The sequence below is a fragment of the Clarias gariepinus genome, chromosome 24 (genome assembly GCF_024256425.1).
Source record: "Clarias gariepinus isolate MV-2021 ecotype Netherlands chromosome 24, CGAR_prim_01v2, whole genome shotgun sequence".
In the NCBI taxonomy this organism is placed as follows: domain Eukaryota; kingdom Metazoa; phylum Chordata; class Actinopteri; order Siluriformes; family Clariidae; genus Clarias; species Clarias gariepinus.
This window is the reverse complement of record NC_071123.1, coordinates 12118920-12143050: the sequence shown is the minus strand read 5'-3', so window position 1 is coordinate 12143050 and position 24131 is coordinate 12118920. Positions and strand designations below refer to the sequence as shown.

The following is a 24131-nucleotide window of genomic DNA, read 5'->3' as shown; positions in this document are numbered from 1 at the left end:
TACACCATGTGCCTGAAAACTTTACAGTTGGACGGGCATTGCCGCGGCAGCTCGTGAGATCACTTTCATCGAGGGGTGAATTCTTAATGGCCACATCTGTAGGATGTTAAGGCATAAAAAAATAGCATGGTAAAACTTCACTGCAGATCCAGAATGAGCACCTCAATTAAGTTTTTATGTTGATGTTGCAAGTAGTTATCAGTAGATGTTTCTTCGTAGTTTGCTTGCATTTATAAAAAAAAAAATACAGGAACAAATCCTTACACAGACATATATTTGGTGTAATATGTAAAAGAAAACCACCTAATGTTTTCTATATAATTTAATATCATCACAGATGCAGTCAGAAGAAGTGGAAAACAGTGAACAAACTAATAAAATCAGGAAAGAGAAAGAAAGAGGTGGTGAAATAAAAGAGTGATTACAGCACTTAAAACACACTTTTATTGAAGTAATAATTTGCACATCCATTTTAAACCACTCATAAGTACATAAAATACAGTCCAGTTCCTGAGGAAAAGCTACTTTATTACAATATTGAGAACATTTGTAATTTTTTACTTGTGACGAGTTTAAAACTAAAGTAGACCTTTACCCTTACCTAGCAGCAGCAATTCTTACTTGGTTACATTATCTCTTTTAAAAAAAAAATTATTAAAAAATATTATTAATATTATGTTTTATGCTTCATTATCTTAGTATTCAAATATCACCTACACACATGCACATGTACACGTGCACACACACAAATGCATGTTTCCATTTCACTGGCCATTTAGTATTCAATACTTGACCCTATTGTCAAGGTATCAGTGGGTTATTACATTTAAAGTGCAGAGCTAAAGTATTTGTGTTGTGCTTTTTAATTACATATATACGGTAGCTATAAGCAGGCAAAGCAGCCTTCACAAGTGGCCAGTAGCAGCACACACACAAAAAATAGATTGTTAGATTACATAGATTCTTTTTTTTTTATAGATTAATAGATATTTTATAGGGCTTAATGCTAACCCTGACACATACCTGTTGAAATCTGGTTTGTTGATGATATTGAAGCCCCATCAGTATCTCCCTGGATCGCAGTCTCCCCTGATCCCCTGGTCCCCCCTTCCCTGATCGCAGTCTCCCCTGATCGCAGTCTCCCCCTGGAGGCGTGGGTTCGAATCCCACTTCTGACAAGAGCCCCTTTAGGGCGCTGGTGGCTCAGTGGTAGTTGTTTCGCCTGCCTTGCAAAAGGCTCGGGTTCAATTCCCAGACCCCAAACCCCAGATATCCCAGGGAATCCCAAACCCCAGATAAAAATGGGAGGGTTGCATCAGGAAGGGCATCCGGCGTAAAACCTGTGCCAAGTTGGCGAACCCTTGCCGGGAGCAGCCGAAAGACCAACAACAAGTTTAAGAGTCACTTCCAGTATGAGAGTGCCAGATTAAGCCCAATTTAGAAAGCTAAGCAGGCCCTGGTTGGTGCTTGGATGGGAGACTATAAGCTTTGGGGGCAGTAGTAGTGGGATCGAATCGCCGATCTTCGATCAGTAAAAATCGGCGGTTCGATCCGAGAATTTCACTGTGCTGTAATGTATATGTGACAAATAAAGGCTTAAACTTTAAATGTAAAAACCTTAGACTTTTTACAAAATCTCAAAATCCTGTCCTTAAAATTACAGTGAAACCTTATATTATGAGCATAATTAGTTCCGGAAGTGGGCTTGTATTCCAAAACACCCATAAACCAAATAAAACTTTCCCATAGGAAATACGGTGGAACCTCGGATTACGAGCATAATTTATTCCGGAAGTGGGCTCGTATTTCAAAACGCTCGTAAACCAAATCTACATTTTCCCATAAGAAATAAAGGAAACTTAAATTATTCGTTTTACAGGCCAAAAATAAATACATAAAAATAATTAATACAAAATATTAAGTAAAAATAAAACTAATTAACCTGCACGTTACCTTTCAAAAAAGTTAAAAAATAAATCCCGGCAGATAAGCGTTTCCCTTTGTGCATGCAGGCGCTGTGTATGTGTGTGCGTGTGTGTGAGGCTAGAGTAAGTGGAGACTCTTGCTTTCAGCCCCTCCTGTCTCTCTTTCCTCATCTTACACATTAAAACTTTCTTTTTCCGTTTAAACACACTCACACACACACTAACGGAAAGACAGTTGTTCTGGTCTAAATTATTAAAGCTTCGCTGCTTTTTTTTATGTTGCTCGCGACAGCGTAACAGCCCGTTAATCCATGCCTTAAGTAATGATGAGATGGACAAACTCGTCGATGCCCGTTCTTTTATTTTCTGCATTGTCAGGTTATATTACAAACTTTCAGGTGGATCCTGCACTTAAATCCAACTAAAAAAACTACTGAATAACAAAACTCAGGCTCAATATCCTAACTTAAATCTCACATTCGCGTTCACACACACCGGACTGCATTACCCACAATGCATCTCCCGCACTGGACTACACTTCCGTAAACAGAGGTCATAAATCAACGTCTCTCTCCCACTGTTTAATCTAAAAAAAAAAAAGTAAACATCGCTAAAGACACTCGTGTAAGCGCAAACTAACAGAATCACTGCTGTAAAGTAAAACAAACAAACAAATGACCCAGCACCTTACCTCTGAAAAGATTTGCGACAGAGTTTCTCCGGAGAGCAGAGTGTGTGTCTCTTGTCTTCATTTCTGTGCGCGCGTGTGTGTTTGTAAATGAGGGTTTCACACACACACACACACACACACACAGCCGGCACAGTGTCTAATTACGCTCGCGCGCGCACACACCGCGATAAGGAAGAAAATAGATTTTTAACCTCTGTATTGAGAATTTCTTTTGCCCTACTCGCGCGCACACACGTGTGTTATAAGAAACAGTACACGCGCTGTACACACGCGCTTCCGAACACATAATAAAATATGTTTCTCACACACGTAGTCACAGTGGTATAGTAAACAGTACACGCGTGCACAGATGTTGATTATACCAGTAAGAGACGAGCACTAAGTCCCAGCAGGGGAAATAAATACCCGCAGCGCAAGAGAGAGAAAAACCGTTGGCTCAGTTGTGATGACGCAACGCTCGGTGTCAAAACAAGAAGCGCATACATTATACATGATACTCGGAGCTCGTAAACCACGACAGCGCTCGTTTTTTAAGTCAAAATTTATTTAAAAAATCTTTGCTCGTCTTCCGGAACACTCCTAAACCGCGTTACTCGTAATCCGAGGTTCCACTGTAATGGAAACGCAAATTTTTCATTCCACAGCTTAAAAGATAATTAACACAAAATATTAAGTAAAAATAAAACAAACTAACCTTCAGTTTACCTTAAAAAAAAAAGTAAAAATAAATCCCGACAGATAAGTGTTTCTGTTTGTGTGCGCAGGCGCTGTGTATGTGTGTGTGTGTGTGAATCTAAATCCCTTCTCGTCTTACACAGTTACCCTTCCTTCACTCTTCTTACACACACGCGTGCGCACAACGGAAACACTGTTTTATTGGAAAAATAAACAAGAAATCTCTCTAAAGACACTCAATTGAGCGACACACTAACGGAATCACTGCTATAAAGTAAAAATAAAACAAATTAACCTGCATTTACCTTTGAAAAGAATCAAAGAGAAAGAGTGTGTGTGTGTAAAGGCGAAAGGAGGAGGGGTCTGTGTGTGTGCTGGGCAGGGCACGGTGTCCAATGACGCGCAATCACACAGACACAAAGAGCAGGCTGAGCCTTGAGCAGAGAGAGAAAACTGTTAAAAATGTTAACTTCTCTAATGAGACTTGCTTTTGCTTTACAGGCTCGCTGTAAACGCATGCATTAGACACAAAATAGAATATGTTTTACACACACATGCACACACACACACACACACACACACACACACACATGGCCACAGTGTTATAGTAAAAAGTACATGTGTGCATGGATGTTGATTATACCAGTAAGAGACGCGCACTAAGACCCAGCAGGGGAGACGATAACCCACAATTCCGCAGCGCAAGAGAAAGAAAAACATTAGCTCAGTTGTGATCATGTGATGCTCAGTGTCAAAACAAGAAGCACATGATACTCGGTACTCGTAAACTGATACTGTCCGTTTTCCAAATCGAAATTTTTTAAAAAACTTTGCTCGTCTTGCGGAACACTCACAAACCGCATTACTCGCAATCTGAGGTTTTACTGTAAATTAAACTACGTAGAAGTAATAAAAGCATGAACTAATTTTTCTTCATCATGAGGTGACAATATATTCTTTATCTTGACAATATTTCAGAGATAAAAAAAATGTTTTGCGATTCTTCTAATAAAAAACTGAAATCTTTAATAACACCAAGGTCTTTCCCTTACAGTGTATCCAAATTTACAGTGTGATAAAAAAGCTTCTTATACTAATGCTTATAGGTGGTCCTCTGCAACGTCGGTCTTGTCAGGATTAAACAGAAAGAAGGTAACATCCAGTCTCTTATACCCTACACACATCGCTTAATTTTATTAAGATCGTTTTTCTCATTTGTTTTTGCTGAGACATATATCTGTGAGACATCAGCATAACAGCGATTAAGACCATGCTTATTTATGTTGCCCAGAGGAAACGTGTAAAGAGGAAAAAAAAAGTAGGCCTAAAAAAGGAATTCTGTGGAACACCAAACTTCACTTGAGAACAGGCAAAATAGTCAACATTTAAATCTACAAACTGATAACGATTAGTCAAATAGGACCTGAGCCAGGAAAGAGCTGTTCGCTTAATTCCTACTACTTGTTCTAATCTGCAAAGAAGAGTACTATGATTAATGGGGTCAAAAGCGGTGTATGCTATTCCTATGTCAATATGACATAGCTGCAGCACTACTATCTTTTCCAAACGTTTAGATAAAAAGGGGAGGTAGGATATCGGCCTGTAGTTTAACAGCTGACAGCGGTCGAGTACAGGTTCCAATAACAATTAGTGGTTTAATAACTGTTAATTTAAAAGATTGTGCAACATGCCCACTGGGTGAAGAATTTATTATTTTCAACAGGGGTTCTATTATTGCTGGTACAATCTGCCTAAAAAAATGACAGTATAGGATCTAAAACACAGGGTGATGATTTTGCAAAAGTTCAAATGAGATTCTGATATGGTTAGTTTATCATCTGCATCAATTAAATTGTCTGGTTTCAAAGCTTGAGTTTTTGGATTTTTTTTAGATTTAAGATTTTGTTATTGAAAAAGTTCATGTCAAGTTCTCACTACTTCATGTCTTATTCCTAGTTAATTTCGCTAGTGTATAATAAAAATATAGAATTATTATTGTTATTTTTAATAAGAGTGAAGAGATATGTAGATCTAGCAACACAAAAAGCTTTTTATAGTTCAGGGTGCTTTCCATGCTATTTGAAATACTAAGAATTTAGTTTGATGCTATTTACATTCTAATTTTGGAGCAGTCTGTTTTAAAGTGAATATGGTCATTATACCAGGGAGCGAGTTTCTTTTTTCTAATTGTTTTTCTTTTAACTGAAGCTACATTATCTAAGGTATAGCAGAATGTTGACTCTAAATTTTCAGTCGTTTAATTGAGTTCTGTGGGATCAGAAGGCAATCCAATCAAGGTTGATGTACGTTTAATGCGGTAGTGCAGTAATGTGCGTACATGATTACTATGACTTTTACTTTAATTGAGACAAGATAATGATCTGAGTTAACTTCTGAGTGCTAAACAAGTGATGTTCATGGTTCTGTTCATTGCCACACTACTATTGTTTGGGTGCATAAGTTGTAGGCTTCTTGTCACAGGTTTTATAAAAAAAATTTCGTCTATATGCTTTTGGATCATGGGAATCAGTCGATTTTGTTTTCCATGTTCCGGCCTTTTAACACTAGAACCACTGAGTACCAGTCATTTGACCGCAATGAAGGAAAAAAATATATTTCACACTCGGTCAAATTCCAGGACCCTCCTTCATCGCTTTTCCTAGATCTGTGAGCTTAATCAGCGAGCATGCTTACATTTTCAAAATCGCACCAGTAAAAGCCAGTATAAACCTATTGTGCTTTTATTTACGTGAAATTGCTGACAGCTGCACACCAGTCATGCCATTTTCTGCCTTTTCCAACCTGCGATTAACATTTCTCTCAGCAGATGGCGCAAGGGATTGTGCATACTAGCTATGCGTCATTTAGTGCGTATATGTAACTATCTCAGGTTTCATTCCATATATGCAGTTGGTATATAGATAGGTACTGTATGTAGATATTTTATAAGAAGATTTAGGGATTTTATAATGTTTTGAGAAAATTCATTAGTTTGTTCATTTTATTTAAAGCTCCTAAACTTCTCGGATGTTTTCTAAGTGTTACAGTGCTTTAGATGAAGCAGGAGCAGCGATTTAGTTCTGAACTCGCTTCTGTGAAATTATCGCTAAAACAGTGTAAAATCCCCTCCTAAGGATATAAAGCTTTATTATTGTGTTTAAATCAATCAGATCTACCACAGCAGATAATAAACTATGCTATGTCATAACCGAAGCAAACACCAAGATTATGCCTCGTTTCGTTCAGTGTTGCTAGGCAACAGACCACCCGCCTAATCAGTCGGAATGCGGTGCACTTGGCCGCGGTGTATTATAAACCTGCAGAATGTTTTACTGTTTATGCGCACATAAGAATCTTGTAAGAAAATGTGGACATATATATATATATACACAGTGGCTTGCAAAAGTATTTAGCTTAAAAGTGCCCTTGAACTATTCTTCTGAGCTGGGCTTTGCAGTTATTTATTTGTAAAAAAAAAAAAAGGTTGGAATCATGAATGATCCACTTCTCAAATGTACACCACGTGGTCTTTCACGTGGAATTCCAATGAAATATGATTCATGGTAGTGGCTGTAATGTGACAAAAAGTTCAAGTATACAGTGGTGTGAAAAACTATTTGCCCCCTTCCTGATTTCTTATTCTTTTGCATGTTTGTCACACTTAAATGGTTCTGCTCATCAAAAACCGTTAACTATTAATGTTAACTATTAATCAAAGATAACAAGGTTTCAAGATGGCGCCGGTGAGGTCGGCTGCCGTCACGACTGCTTCGACCACCTTTTCTCTGTTTTTGTTTTTTAAGTTAGTTTTCAGTGTTTTAAAATCGGCAAAATTACCACCATGGAGTACATTAGTTATGATAGAGACACTCTTGTTTCTATTGGTATACAATGTACTCACAATTCGACGTTTTTAACTCCGGATCCGAGCTGGCCGAGTGAGATCCTGAGGGAAAACAAAGGACGCGACGCGAAGCGGCGGCCCCGAGGGAAACGAGCCGGCGTCAGGAACAGGCTGAGAGCCCGTGCACACCGCACATCTCTGCCTAGCATCCTGCTCGTCCAGTCACTGGAAAACAAGCTCGATGACCTCAGGGCCAGGGTAAAGTTCCAGAGAGACATTCGGGACTGCAATCTCCTCTGCTTCACCGAGACATGGCTGAACCCAGCGGTGCCGGACCACGCCATCCAGCCGGCTGAGTTCTTCTCGGTTCACCGCATGGACAGGACGCGGGACTCGGAGAAGTCAAGGGAAGGCTTGTGCTTAATGGTAAACAGCAGCTGGTGCAACAGCGCGAGCGTTGTTCCTTTCACACGCTCCTGCACACCAAATCTGGAACTACTATCCATCATGTGTCGCCCTTTTTTCTACCTCGGGAGTTCACATCGGTCATAATCAGTGCTGTTTATATTCCACCACAAGCGGACACGGACACTGCCTTATGCGAGCTGCATGAGGCACTCACACAGCATCAGACACAACACCGGCACGCTGCGCTTATTGTGGCAGGGGACTTTAACAGTGCCAACCTCAAACGCGCAGCGCCGACCTTTTATCAGCATATCACCTGCCACACCAGGGGCGAAAGGACACTGGATCATTGTTATACAACGGTCAAGGACGGTTACAAGGCACAATCTTGATTTGATTTGATTTGATTTTGGTAAATCCGACCACGCCGCCATCTTCCTCATGCCAAAATACAAACAAAGGCTGAAACAGGAAGTTCCGGTTCAGAGGGAGGTCGCGCGCTGGACGGACCAATCGGTGGCCGCGTTACAGGACGCACTCGATGACGCAGACTGGGACATGTTCCGAAACAGCTCCGATGATGACGTCAGCGTGTTTACGGAAGCGGTTGTGGGATTCATTGGGAAATTAGCGGATGATACCATAGAGAAAAAGACTATTAGAACGTTTCCCAACCAGAAGCCGTGGGTGGATAAAACCATCCGCGACACTCTGAGATCTCGCACCGCTGCCTACAACACGGGACTCGCGTCGGGGGACATGGAACCGTACAAGGCTGCGTCATACAGCGTCCGGAAGGTGGTGAAAGAGGCGAAGCAGCGCTACGGGAGAAAACTAGAGTCACAACTCCAACAGAGTGACTCTATGAGCCTGTGGCAGGGATTAAGGACAATTACGGACTATAAAATACCAACAACCGGTATGACAAACGTGGACGCGACTCTGGCAGACGAGCTGAACACTTTCTATGCTCGCTTCAAGGCTGCAGCTAAAGACGCTAGCAATGCTAATGCTAACGGCTGCAGACAGGAAGTCACTGCAAGCACCGAAAGCGCGTTCATCATCACCGAGCATGACGTGAGGAGAGCCTTCAAGAGAGTGAACACCAGGAAAGCAGCAGGACCAGACGGCATCTCAGGCCGTATCCTCAGAGCCTGCGCAGACCAGCTAGCACCTGTGTTCACAGAGATATTCAACATCTCTTTATCTCAGTCGGTGATCCCTACATGCTTCAAAGAGTCCATTATTGTTCCTGTCCCAAAGAAACCACATCCTGCTTCCCTCAATGACTATCACCCTGTAGCCCTCACCTCAGTAGTGATGAAGTGCTTTGAACGCCTGGTCAGAGACTTTATCATTTCTTCACTACCTGACACACTGGACCCACTACAGTTTGCATACCGCCAGAACCGTTCCACAGACGATGCAATCTCTCATCTCCTCCACACATCACTTACTTACCTGGACACTAGGAAAGGGATTGTAAATCTGGAGAACTGGTGCCAGAGGAACAATCTCCTCCTGAACGTCAGCAAGACAAAGGAGCTGATAATGGACTTTAGTACAAAGCAGGAGAGGAACTACCAGACCCCCATCATCAATGAGAGCCCAGTGGAGAGAGTGGACAGCTTCAAATACCTCGGTGTTCACATCACACAGGACCTGTCATGGTCCTGTCACATCAACACCGTGGTGAAAAAGGCCAGACAGCGTCTCTACCACCTCAGACGCTTGAGAGACTTCCGACTGCCCTCTAAGGTGCTCAGGAATTTCTACTCCTGTACCATAGAGAGCATCCTGATGGGAAACATTACGACCTGGTTTGGAAACGGCACCATGCAGGACAGACAATCTCTACAGAGAGTGGTGCGGTCAGCTGAGCGCATCATCCGCACCGAGCTCCCTGACCTGCACTTTATCTACAGCAAGCGGTGCTGGACCAAGGCCAGGAAGATTGTGAAGGACCTCAGCCATCCCAACAATGGACGGTTTTCTCTGTTGCGGTCTGGGAAGCGATTCCGCTCCCTGAAGGCCAACACAGAGAGACTGAGGAGGAGCTTTTTCCCGCAGGCGATAAGGTCTCTCAATCACATCACACCACACAGGAGTAATGTCTTTTAAACATTGACACTGACTGGACAATCATGGACACATTCATGCAATACATATTTACATATCTGAAGCCATTGCACATGTCACTTTATACAATACATGTTTACCTGCCATTGCACATGACACTTTGCCACTCTGACACTTTAAGATATTTCAATGCCACTTTAAAACATTTTTAAAATTTATATATATATATTCCCCCCCATATTCCTATATTCTATTTTTGTGATATTTTTACATGCCCTTATTTGTACAGTTGTTAATTTTACCAGTTACATTTATTTTCCTTTGTATTTTATTTCTTTTATTAATATTTATTCCTTATTTTTTTTTTGATTTTCTATTTTCTTTTTAAGGTCACCGGCGGTTGTATAAGCATTTCACTGCATATCGTACTGTGTATGACTGTGTATGTAACAAATAAAATTTGAGTTTGAATTTAATTGAACACAAAATGCAGTTTTTAAATGAAGGTTTACGTTATTAAGGGAAAAAAAAAATCCCAAATCTACATGGCCCTTTGTAAAAAAGTGATTGCCCCCCTTGTTAAAAAAATAACTTAACTGTGGTTTATCACACCTTAGTTCAATTTCTGTAGTCACCCCCAGGCCTGATTACTGCCACACCTGTTTCAATCAAGAAATCACTTAAATAGGAGCTGAGAAGTACACCAAGAAGTAGACCAAAAGCACCTTAAAAGCTAGACATCATGCCAAGATCCAAAGAAATTCAGGAACAAATGAGAACAAAAGTAATTGAGATCTATTAGTCTGGTAAAGGTTATAAAGACATTTCTAAAGCTTTGGGACTCCAGCGAACCACAGTGAGAGCCATTATCCACAAATGGCAAAAACATGGAACAGTGGTGAACCTTCCCAGGAGTGGCCGGCCGACCAAAATTACCCCAAGAGCGCAGAGACAACTCATCCGAGAGGCCACAAAAGACCCCAGGACAACATCTAAAGAACTGCAGACCTCACTTGCCTCAATTAAGGTCAGTGTTCACGACTCCACCATTAGAAAGAGACTGGGCAAAAACGGCCTGCATGGCAAATTTCCAAGGCGCAAACCACTTTTAAGCAAAAAGAACATTAAAGCTCGTCTCAATTTTGCTAAAAAACATCTCAATGATTGCCAAGACTTTTGGGAAAATACCTTGTGGACCGACGAGACAAAAGTTGAACTTTTTGGAAGGTGCGTGTCCCGTTACATCTGGCGTAAAAGTAACACAGCATTGCAGAAAAAGAACATCATACCAACAGTAAAATATGGTGGTGGTAGTGTGATGGTCTGGGGTTGTTTTGCTGCTTCAGGACCTGAAAGGCTTGCTGTGATAGATGGAACCATGAATTCTACTGTCTACCAAAAAATCCTGAAGGAGAATGTCCGGCCATCTGTTCGTCAACTTAAGCTGAAGCGATCTTGGGTGCTGCAGCAGGACAATGACCCAAAACACACCAGCAAATCCACCTCTGAATGGCTGAAGAAAAACAAAATGAAGACTTTGGAGTGGCCTAGTCAAAGTCTTGACCTGTCCCTAAATAATAAAAACCCTCATTTAAAAACTGCATTTTGTGTTTACTTGTGTTATCTTTGACTAATAGTTAAATCTGTTTGATGATCAGGAACATTTTGTGTGACAAACATGCAAAAGAATAAGAAATCAGGAAGGGGGCAAATAGTTTTTCACACCATTGTATATATATATACACCGCGTTTCAAATTATTACACAAATTCAAGATTTAATTCAAAGATTTAAATAACTTTATTAATCCCAAAGGGGAATTGCTTATGCTCAGTTACAGGTGCTCACAGTTGTTAACTAAGAAAAAGTAATAAGGAATAAAGGTTATAAATAATAATAATAATAGTGAGAATAATAATAATCTTAAAAAAAAATGTTCCTTAAACAGTAAGTACTATCAGAGTATGACTCAAGGCCACTTGTAAGTATTGCACAGTAATCTAGTATATTTTTATAATATTGTATTATTATATGTAATCTTGTATTACATATTTTATTGGGAAGTAGGCAGTAATTGATATTAATAATATGGTAAGTGATAATGTCCTGTTGTGTTACAGTTAGTGAAAAATCCACATACATGTGTGTATGAGTTACAGAGAAGATTTGTAAACTTTTATGGCCGTTGGGAGAAAGGATCTCCTGTGGCGCTCTGTGGAACACTTGATAGTAATCAGTCTCTGGCTGAAACTGCTCCTCTGTTCAGCGAAGACACTGTTTAGCGGGTGAGAAGGATTGTTCAAAATGGATTGAACTTTGGATAGAATCTTCCTCTTCGTTACTACATCCACAGAGTCAAGCTCCATGCCTAGCACAGATCTGGCCTTTTTAATTGACTTGTCCAGTTTGTTCTTATCAGACACCTTAATGTTACCACCCCAACAGACTACAGCGTAAAAAATGACACTCGCCACAACGGATTCATAGAACATCCGCAGAATGGTATTACAGACGTTAAAAGACCTGAGCCTTCGAAGAAAGTACAACCGACTCCGTCATTTCTTGTAGAGTGCCGTTGTGTTGAGTGACCAGTCAAGTTTGTTGTCCAGATGGACTCCCAGATATTTGTATTCAGAGACCATGTCCACTATCTCCCCCTTGACAGATATAGGAGTCACAGGGGTCTTGCTTCTCCTAAAGTCTACAACCATCTCCTTAGTTTTCCTGATGTTCAGTTGTAGGTGATTACGCTCACACCAGGAAACGAAGTCATCCACTACAGACTGGTCCTCCGAGGTGTCACTCTCCTTTATACACCCAACAACCACAGAGTCGTCAGAGAACTTCTGCAGGTGGCATGACTCTGAGTTATATCTAAAGTCAGATGTATATACTGTAGGGTGAAAAGAAACGGAGACAGTACAGTCCCCTGGGGAGCTTCAGTGCTGCAGATCAAAGTCTCGGAGACACAGTTCTGTAGTCGGACATACTAGGGACGGCGGGTGTCAATGTTTATGTTCATTAGTTTCTCCCCCACTACTGCCGGTTGGATGGTGTTGAAGGCACTGGAGAAGTCAAAGAACATCATCCTTACGGTGGTCCTTGGCTTGTCAAGGTGAGAGTAGGTATGATGCAGCAGGTGTATTATGGCGTCATCGACTCCCATGAACAGCTGATAGGCAAACTGAAGAGGGTCCAGAGAGGACTTTACCAGGGGACGAAGTGTATCCAGGATCAGTCTCTCGAACACCTTCATAATGTGCGATGTCAAAGCAACAGGCCTGAAGTCGTTCTGGGCACAAGGACGTGGTGTTTTGGGTACCGGCACAATGCATGATGTTTTCCACAGTGCAGGGACTTTTTGCAGAGACAGGCTCAGGCTAAAGAGGTAAAGAAGATATCTTTCTCTGATTTTCATAATTAGTCAATGCAAATGACAGTCTGTATAATTGTCAAGTCACCAACCATTAGGGTATAGTTCTAATTTTATTGAACAAACCTTCTAATGATAACAATATTTATTTCAAAAATAAAAAACTGAAAACGTTCCAAATTATTATGCACAACAGAGTTAGAACATTTTATAGGTTGTAAAGAACTGAAAATAGGCTTTTGTTGAATTTGCAGCATTAGCAGGTCTCGTTTACAGTACTGAAATTAAAAACAAATTAATAAGGCATGTTACGTCTTAACAAAGGACCCCATCTTTGATATCACCTTGACAATTCATGCATCCATTAAACTTGGATGGTTTCTGCTTGAATTTTTTTGCCGGATGTCAGAATAGCCTCCCACCCTGGATCTTTTGCTTGAGGATGCTCCAAAGGTTCTCAATGGGGTTGAGGTCAGGGAAGGATGGTGGCCACACCATGAGTTTGTCATCTTTTATGCCTATAGCAGCCAATGACACAGAGGTATTCTTTACAGCATGAGTGCATTGTCATGCTTGAAGATGTTTGTGAACAAAAGGCATGGTTCTTCTTTTTGTACCCTGGAAGAAAATCAAAAACACTATATTCTTTGCCGTGGTCATTTTTACACCTTCAGGGACCCTTAAAGGGGCCTACCAGCTCTCTCCCCTTGATTCCAGCCCAAAACATGACTCCGCCACCTCCTTGTTGATGTCGCAGCCTTGTTGGGACATGGTGACCATCCACCAACCATTCACTACTCCATCCACCTGAACCATCCAGGGTTGCACAATACTCATCAGTGAACAAGACTAGTCCTCATGTATGTCTAAGCCCACTGCAACCATTTCTGCTTGTGAGCATTGGTTAGGGTTGGCCGAATAGTAGGTTTATGCACAACTGCAAGCCTCTGAAGGATCCTACACCTTAAGGTTCGCAGGACAAAGCAGCAAATGGGTATTTGAAGGACCAGCAGCTTCAAATACCCATTTGCTGCTTTGTAATGCCATTTTAGCAGCTGCTCTCTCAATCTGATTAATTTGTCTGGCAAAAACCTTCCTCAGAATGATGATCACGCTTGAGTTTTCGTGAAATATCTACAGTTTTTCTACCTTGGGCAGGCATTGCACTATTTAATGCTTTTTGGCAGCAGATAAATCCCTTTTCTTTCCCATATTGCTTAAAACCTGTGGCCTGCTTAATAATGTGGAACAACATCCTTTAGTACTTTTCCTTTAATTGGGCTCATCTGGCAAACTAATTATCACAGGTGTCTGAGATTCATTTCAGTGACCCAAAGAGCCCTGAGACGCAATATCATCCATGAGTTTAATTTAAAAACCAAACATTAAATGTTTATGAAAATGTTTGACACTTACATCCAATTTGCATAATAATGTGGAATGCTGTGTATACACAGTGGAACCTTGGATTACAAGCATAATTCGTCCCGGAAGCGGCCTCGTATTTCAAAACACTTGTAAACATAATTTAATTTTCCCATAAGAAATAAAGAAAACACAAATCATGCGTTCCACAGCCCACTTACAGCCCAATACATAAAAAATAATTAACACAAAATCTCAAGCAAAACTAAAACAAATTAACCTGCATTTTACCTTTTAGGAAAAAGAAAAAAAGAAATCCCAAAAGATAAGTGTTTCCGTTTAAGTGTTTCACGCTGTGTGTGTGTATGTCTGTGTGTGTGTGAAGCCCCTCCCGAGAGAGAGTGTATGAACCGGTTCGGTGTCAACTAACGCGCGTGCACACACAAGAGAGGTTGAGGGAGAAAATTAATTTTTAAACTTCTAATGAGACTTTCTTACACAGTAAACCTTTTTTATTTGAATTTCACATAAACACACATTAGCGGAAAGACTGTTTTGTCTAAAAAATTTGCAAGGAACATTTATAACACTTGTGTGAGCGCATAGTAATGAATTACTGCTGTAAAGTAAAACAAACAAACAAATTAACCTGCACTTTACCTTTGAAAAGACTTGCGACAGAGCAGTGTTTCTGTGTAGAACAGAGAGAGAGAGAGAGTTTGTGTGTGTGTTTGTGTGTGTTTGTGAAGCAGCGAGAGTGTGCTTCACACACACGCACACACACACACACACTCTCTAAACGCGTATATAGAGTATATAAAATATAAAAGCATATGAAATACTTTTCAAATAAAATTACTATAACTTGACCCTGAAGTTTAGTTTAGCAAACAAAAAACAGAAAAGTCCTTTTTGGTAAATTAACTGCAAATGTATTTTATTTACAGTAATTTATAAAAAATGAATATACATTGGACAGTACAAGGTAAACACAAGAAAGATTACAAAATGAAAAACACAGTGTCTACTTTATAAACAGCTTAGTATACTGTGCGTCAAAATGTAGTTTTTTAAATGAAATTTTCAACATTCCGAGCATAGCTTTGGTGCATTCTTTGAGCATTTGCCACAGACAAGCCGCTTCAGGTCTGGCAGATATAAGAGGTTTTGTTCCCTGAACATCTGCCAATTTGACACTGCCTCCTTTTCGCAGGTGGAGAAGGAGGTTCAGGTAAAGGTCGCTTGTATGCCATTGCCACTCAATTTCAGAGTCTGATTCTGAATCAGATTCAACATTCCATTTTAATTTGCTTTCGCCCTCTTGCTCATCTTCTCCATCTGACAACTTACATTGCTCGCCCTCCAATTCCATCTTTTAATATTCCACAGAAACTCCAGCACTTTCTGTGGGGTATATCCCACTCCTTGAGTCATTGTCAATAATGCACCATGCAACTATGCAATTGCCCAAACTCATTTATAGGTCTCGCTGTTTAAAAAATGCTATTGATCATAATACCTCCGCCCTATAGCCCAGCATACATTGAAGGGAACTTTTGAGGTGGTCAGACCAAGTGATTGATGGCACAGTCGTTAGAAGGGGGTTGTAATCACACCTAGGCTTTTGTTCTAGGCTGTCGGTCAAATATCTCTCCACTTTAAATGGAAGCACAAAAACCCGAGGCAGAGGGGCAATGTGCAAGGGATTTCAGCATCTTGACGCACAGTATACTAAGCTGTTTATTAAGCAGACACTGTTTTTTTTTCATGTTGTAATTTTTCTCGTGTTTACATTGTACAAGGTATATATATATATATATATATATATATATATATATATATATATATATATTATTTTTTTTTTTTACGCATTACTGTAAATAGACTGTATATGCAGTTGTTGATTTACCAGAACATTCCTGTTTTTTTGTCCTAAACTTCAGGGTCAAGTTCAAACGATTTTACTGTAAAAGCCTATACATCCACAAAGCTTTGTTGACAAAATCGATTGCAACATACATTATTAAAAATACCATGCATATTTGAATATTTTCAATCTGCATCTACATTTTCTGATATGTATAGAATAAGTTTAAGCTGATGGTGATAATTATTTTCAGCCAAATCATTAAAACTAAAAATCGTTGGCTACTTGTTCGTCAGAGCCTGCCTGATTCGTATTTCATCAAGGAAGTCTTTTATTCAATATTTATTTATTCTCTACAAGGGCACTAACTGCACAGGCTAAACTGTTATCTTCTTGTACTGTTAAAAATAAATAAATAAATAAATATAAACAGACAAACAAAATACATCTTTTTTTTAGACGTCATAAGGGATGAGAAAATAATCTTTAAGCTGAGATAAGAAAATAATAAATTTATTACCACCTACTGCACAGACCAAACTGTTATTTTCTTGTACTGTTATAAAAATTCTAAATATAAACAAACAAAATACACCTTTTTTCCCAGAGGAAAATAGAAAAGTAAAGTTGGTTAGCAAATCCTTGGTTTAGTTCTCATTAAGTGGCCACACATCACTTTCACATTTCCTTTGCTTTTCTTCCATGATTATTATGTGCGTATAAACAGTGAAACATTCCGCAGGTTTATAATACACCGCGGCACCACGTTCCCGCCAATTAGGCGCGTGGTCCGTTGCCTAGCAACACTAAACGAAACTGGGCATAATTGTGGTGTTTGCTTCGGTTATGGCAGATCTGATGGTGGATCTGATTGATTCAAATGCAATAATAAAGTTTTATATTTTCAGGAGGGGTCATTACATTGTTTTAGCGATAATTAAATGGAAGCGAACTCAGAACTAAATAGCTGCTCCTGCTCCATCTAAAGCACTGTCACACTAAAAAAAACATCTGAGTTCAGAAGCTTTAAATAGAAGGAACGAACTTATCAATTTTCTCAAAACGTTATAAAATTAAGTATAGCTTTTGTTTTTGTTATAGTACGAAGTCCCTAGATGGACAAAGGAGGAGAAAAAACAGCAGAAAAAAGTCATGTTTTGCGATATAACTCAAAAAGCCAAAGCAAAAGTGCAAGTATCTTCCTTTAAAGCTGGTAATCTGCTTCTTCTGCTGTTAGGAAAAAGTAGGCCTTTTGGGGTTTTTCCATCAAAAAACAGGTAATGCAGTGATTACCAACCCTGGTCCTGAAGGACATGCAATTTTTTTTTTTTTTCAGTGCCTGGCTCTGTTGGGCACGTGGGTTATAGGCCCACAATAACAATAAAGTATTGTAAATGTATCTTGGAGGAATAGCTTTATTTAATGCTATATACCCATGTGGTTTAATCTATGTTTAGTGTGTATAATGAGGAAAGTTCCCACATGAAACTGTGTAAAATATTTGTTTTGTTTATTTAGAGTATATGGGTACTTACAGATTCTTGCATGTTACTGTTATTAGAAAAACACAATTAATTGCAATACAGTGAAACTCCTTGTGTGACCTTTATGTATTATTGATTAGTTTGTTTTTCTATTTTTAATCCTTATGACATTTGTTGTGTTTTTTAGGATTCAGATACTTCAGTGATTAATGTGTCCGAGCTGAGTGGCCTCAATGACTGTGACCTAGCAGCAGAGCTTAATAATGCCCTCCATAAGTGAGAAAACTCTCTTTTTCATGCACACACACAATTTTTTAAAAATAATTTCTTATTTCTTTATTTATTTCTAATAACTTATTATATAAGCGACCCTTTTTTGACAAAAACTAAAATGGAAGTTGCTAGGTTTTTTTTATGCAAAAAAAAAGCAGCCAGTGTTGGCAACTTAGCTATATTTAGCGACTTTTTAAATCCCTCTAGCGACAATTTTTTTAAAAAGTGACTAGCGACAAATCTGGCGACTTTTTCTTGTGTTACTGGAGACTTTTGGAGACTCTGATGTGTCTGTACTGACTCTTCTCAACTTGTCACAGCAGCTGCCGCCGCCGGCCCCTCCCCCGTCCCAAAGCACTCACAGACAGGCCTGTTCTCTCGCAGGAGTCCGCCCACCCCCGTGCGAATCCGCCGTTGACTCAAACAGCCTCATTACTTACCTCATCCACTGTGTGTGTGCTTCTCTGTGACTTTAGCATAAACATATAGCTCGCTAGTTCATCATGTCTCAGTCAAAACTATACTCTCAGAAATTCAGAAAGGAGTGGGAATCAAATCCTGAATTCAACGGATGGTTGAAGCCTTTTACTGGAGATAATACACGGGCATACTGCCTGTATTGCAAGACTGATTTTTATGCCAAACTTTGCGATATAAAAAAACACATGTCAACTCAGAAACATACACAAAAGGCAAAGCCTTACAATAGTTTCACACAAAACAAACTGCCATTTATGGTAAAAAAAAAAAATGACTCTTCAAAAAAAGCTGAAGCCACCATGGCGTTAGTTATCGCTGAACACTGTTCTATGCTGGCATTTGATCACATTGGAGAAGCATGTAAAGCTGCTTTTTCACACTGTGCAGCGTGTATTATGCAAATTACGTGATGACGTCATCTAGCGACTTCTACGACAGCCAATAGCTACTTTCCTTACTGACGAGTTGGCAACACTGGAAGCAGGTGCAACAGTCAAAGTACTCATAAGAACTGGTGGGTGGTTCTTCAGGATTCTCAGTAAAACTTAACTGACGTTAAAGAGCCCTCAAAGCATTGTCACAGCAAATACTGACTTTGTTTTATTAACTTTATTATATATTAGATTAGATTAGATTAAACTTTATTGTCATTACACATGTACAAGTACAAGGCAATGAAATGCAGTTTAGGTCTAACCAGAAGTGCAATTAGCAGAAAGTGCAGGATAAAGGTATAAGGTCTAAGTACACTTAAGAGGGATATGTGCAGGGAGAAACTATGGGTAACTATTACAGAAGGATATTATACAGATTGCTGGTAACTATACCTATAAATTTACAGTGGATGAGGCGTATATACAGTAGTTAATCAATTGGAATGGTTATTACCGTTGCGCTCACTGCCGTGTGAAAACGTCAGCGTCCAAAATAAATCAGTTGCATTTCAAAGTCATTCGTAAAATGGCCACCAGGCGGCGCAAAGTGACATTTTCGCTCGTTGCAGTAAATACAATAGTGGCTGTTATATAACGTATCTCTGTATCTGGTTATTTATTTTGTTCTGGATTATTTTAGGTACTTTAAGCACAGTGTTGGGTTGCTCATGTTGGCTCATATGAGATTTTTACAAATGAACACCTGGTTGGGTTATTTTGACCTAACAACTGGTTTATTCATTATTCTTTCGTTCCAACTCATGTCGGAAAGAATTTATAAATGGTTTCTAAATGTGGGCTTTTTTTACTTAATATTTGTTAATTTAATTTGAATGAGATTTGGGCTCAGGACTTCGATTCGGCATTGTAATCCTCCTCTTTACTCCATAGTTTTAATCATGCATTTCCAGATCCAAAACTCCAAGTTTTCCAGAGCGTACCGGCAGAAGTAGACTAATGATTATGAACGCGTCGGGAAAACAGCAGGCAGACTGACTCTGACCATTTTAAAAAAACGTTTGCGTTCATTTTCTGACATGCTCAAGTTCACCAAAAACAATACAGAACAGCGCACCTTATTTGCTTTTAAACATTTACAAAATCATTAAGTTTTTTCGTTATTGTGAGTGCGCTTAAATAAAAGTTGAGTCTTATAAAGGCCATGTAGTCTTGTATAGTTTTATTATATAGTTTTTGCACATTAATCTGACAACAGTTTTTTCAGCCTGTCACGGCGTGCGCCCAAATCAGTATCGCTCCTCGCTCACTAGTTAGGCGTCCTCCCCTTCAGACATGCGAAGCAGCAGGACCGCAGAATTACACATGACTGGTGAACTATCGTTGCTATCGTTGCCCGGGCTTGCACCCCGCGCTATAAAATACTCGGGGTTTGTTGGGCTACAGTGGATTTTACTACGCGCTGTGTATGCAACGCGCGTGAAACAACACGGAAGTGCGGCATGCAAGCAGGGCAAATGGAACGCGCCCCAGGGACTTTAAAGGAGCGAGAGGTGGGAGGGGCCGGTCCGGCCATCCGCGGAGAGCAGAGTCAGCGCGAGCAGACGGATGGCCATTGCACTCACACCGCGTAGTAAAATCTACTGTAGCCCAACAAACCCCAATCATCACCAGCCGTGCCTTATTCCGTCATGTCATGTGGGCATTATAAGACTTGTTTTGAAAACTTTTAACTAAAAAGTGGCAGCTGGCACGGCTAAAAAAATTTTTATAGTGTAAATAAAAACCCTCCGCTTTAATTTCCTATAGTCTAAATAGCACTCAACCGCACGCATAGTTTTCCCGAGCGCGACGAATTCTTTTGTGCTAAATAATGTTTATGCAGTATAATAATTCTTATTAATCCTGGATTGTTCTTTTAGTGTCACTATAGTGCTTTACAATGCCAGACAACATTCAAATACAAATTATTCACCCTCCCCAGGTGTGAATCGGCTGTTCTCACCTATACATTCAGAGAAACTGAAATGCACTTCTCCCCACTATAAAAACCTCTCGAATCTGAGGCTCTTCTGGAGACTTTCAGTGATTTCAATTTGTGTAATTTTAATCTCCTGGATTCTAGATTCTAAAGTTGACATTGTTACCTTTTTTAATCCTTGGAATGGAAGAACTTGAGATTTTCCTTATGATAGCGTAAATTGCATTGTTTTTAATCAGTCTGAATGTGGCGGGACGCTACAGCATGAAAAGATTTACTAAGCGTTATTATACCGATTACGCCACCCTGGGACTCACCCCAGGGACAAAAAGATTTAAACCACTCAATTTAGAGAGCAAGCACACAAGTTCGACTACTTCCCAGCAGGCAGGAGGCGTGGATAAGATATTTAGAAAAATAGAAATTTATTGATACAATTATTTAAAACACACTAAAAACAGAAGACAAAAGAAACCCCAGGTCAAACAGGTAAACACAAAATATAAAGAAAGAAAAACTAATTGGAAAGACCGGACTGAAATGTATATTGTTGGATAAACTCAAATCAAAATATTTAGAGCTGAGGTTCACCAGAGCCAGACCAAGTAGAGTGGTCTTTTTACCGAAACACACTTCCACACACACCACGGTGCACAATGATCGCGCGCTCAAACACTCCAGGTGTAGCACTGCACACAATCGAGAAAAACCACCACCACAGCGGAGAAAACCAATCGGTCACCGAACCTCAGCTCCTACAGTAAACAAAAGAAAAAGGACAAACAAAAGACTCCAACAATATTACAAACACTTCTTAAAACGTCCGACAACAATAAGGGTCAGAAGCTAACAAATACAAAAGAGAATCATAAAACATTAAATGTACTGAATAGTCCCTAGCAGGTCAGCCATCAAGAAATGCGTCCATTCCAATTAAAAAAAAAAGAAACAATTAATAAAACCAAAATAACAATAAACCAAATACACTTAAATAGGCCAAGAAAACTTAAAGTACTTAGCCAAAAGGAAACAAAAAGAAAAAGAACAGATAACCCATACGTTCGACACAGGGCGACAAAACAACACGACACCAGACGGATAAACAGTCCCCTCTCTACATTATTCACGGCAACACTGGCGCGAGATTAAAGGCAGCGTCTTCGCTATCAGCAATTAGCAACTTTAGCTTCTCACACGGTTAGCAGCTGTATCTTCACAGCCCTAAAAATGAACAGCGCTAGCAGCACCACTCAATTAGCAATAGCCAACACGACAATAGCAACGAGAGGGAGTTTCCTATGACAAACACGAGAGAGGAAACATTAACAACATGTACGCTTCTAACTCTCAGTAAAAGGCAAGTTAAACCACTTACCATTCAGGTCTTTGTAGCGAAAACACACACAGGCACCGGTTTAGTCAGAGCTGTATCCCATCATAACAATAGGGCACAAGGAAGCCTAATCAATATGCAAGAATTAATATTATTAACTCCTTCGGCAGTTAATAGACCACCCGGGTTGAACAAACATACCTCCAAGGCAAATGTTTGCCACTACGTCCACTGCAGCGCCGGAAAACACGCTATAAAAAGTAACAATGAACATTTTAAATCACACACACATGAAACCAGTTTCTAGCAGCCATGTTTAAACGACGCGCTTACCTGCCGCCTCTACAAACACGGAAACAAAGGGAAAACCGGGCGTGACGCAACCCAGGTAACATCCAATCTGGCTTTAAATAGGGAGGTGCCCTACTCTTATAGGCTGATACTGCTGTCACTTACCTGAACCCACTACATTCCACCCCCAGTTTCTGCAACGTCGCCCCGACGGTGAACCAAAACAAAAGAAAGTCTTAATCCCAAGGCCGGAATAGGGTACCAACTGTACCACCCACTATGCTGGATACTGAACCCAAGCCTACGGCTCGTGGGAGATGATATCGGTTAGAGTGCTGGCCTGCAGTACTCCTACCTGTTCTTCTTACCATGACCTCACCCATTTCTAAATTAGAAGGCAATACCACTGACTGCCTGTCTTCCTCAACTTCTGAACCCCCTGCCGCATTGCCGGCTTCCACCTACCGCAAGTCACCAGATGGCTGAGAAACAGAAGAAACACTAACCTGTGGCCCTAGCCGCCACCTTACGTGAAGGGTCTCCGGCACCACAACCAACAGATCCTCCTCATCAGGCTCCTCTTCTGAGGGCTGCACTGATTCACGCACTGGGCTCTCTGCCAACGCAAGAGGCAAATCCTGGCAGATCTGAAGTTTCAGCAAGGATCGATGCACATGTTTGACCTTACTCAGATCTGTGGTGGGAGCAATAGTATACACTGCCCCCCCCTTCCCTAGGTGCCTTAATAACCTGGTACACCACTGAGCTCCACAGGTCCTGAATTTTGCATCTACCCCTCACACTATGGTCACGGAGGTATACCAACTGACCCTCCTTCAGTGGTGCCTCCCTTACCTGCGAATCGTACCGGGCCTTCCATGCAGCGGCTGCCGCACCCACCCGCTCACAGGCACTCTCAAAGGCAATGTGCAATCGATCCTGCTGCTCCAGAATCCACCTATGAACGCTGCCAGATGATGGTTCTGGTACTCTGCCAAGTGCAAAGTCAACAGGCAGTCTAGGCTCCTGTCCAAACATTAAGAAATATGGGGACTCCCCAGTTGCCTGATGGGGGGTTGTGTTGTATGCAAAGAGTACCTGAGGAAGACAAAGCGGCCATTCGCTCTTCTTGGACAGTGGCAAAGTGCGCAACAGATCATGCAAGGTTCTGTTGAACCGTTCGCACTGGCCATTTCCCGCTGGGTGGTATGGGGTGGTGCGTGATTTCGCCACCCCATACAGAGAACAAAGCTGCTGAATGAGAACGGACTCGAAATTTCGGCCTTGGTCGGAATGAATCCGACCCGGCACCCCAAACTTACAAAACCACTCCACAACCAGAACCTGAGCAACAGTCTCCGCCCGTTGGTCTCTAGTGGGTATCGCTAACGTGTATTTCGTAAAAATGTCGATCCTAACTAACACATTCTCCATACCAGATCTTGATGGTTCTAGGACTGTGAAGTCTAAAGCCAAAATCTTGTTAGGTCGAGCAGCCAACAGATGCCCCATAAAACTACCTGGAGCAGAGGGAACACTTTTAGCGCACTGACAACGCTCACACTCTTGACACCAACGTGCGATGTCCACAGACATGCCTGGCCAATAACAACGCTGGCGCACCAGTTGAGAAGTGCGCTCTACCTCTTGATGCCCATGCTGTTGATGAAG

The 24131-nt window shown here is 40.6% G+C and overlaps 1 protein-coding gene across 7 annotated transcripts in view; it reads left to right on the top strand.

The window, feature by feature from the left end:
• The window catches only part of mcc (MCC regulator of WNT signaling pathway), a 355742-nt gene that overhangs the window by 258254 nt on the left and 73357 nt on the right, over positions 1-24131 (top strand). For all 7 annotated transcript variants that reach the window (XM_053485491.1, XM_053485493.1, XM_053485497.1 and 4 more), the window contains one exon: positions 17898-17986. In XM_053485491.1, the coding sequence (XP_053341466.1) occupies positions 17898-17986 (89 nt within the window). The remainder of the gene's footprint in view (positions 1-17897; positions 17987-24131) is intronic.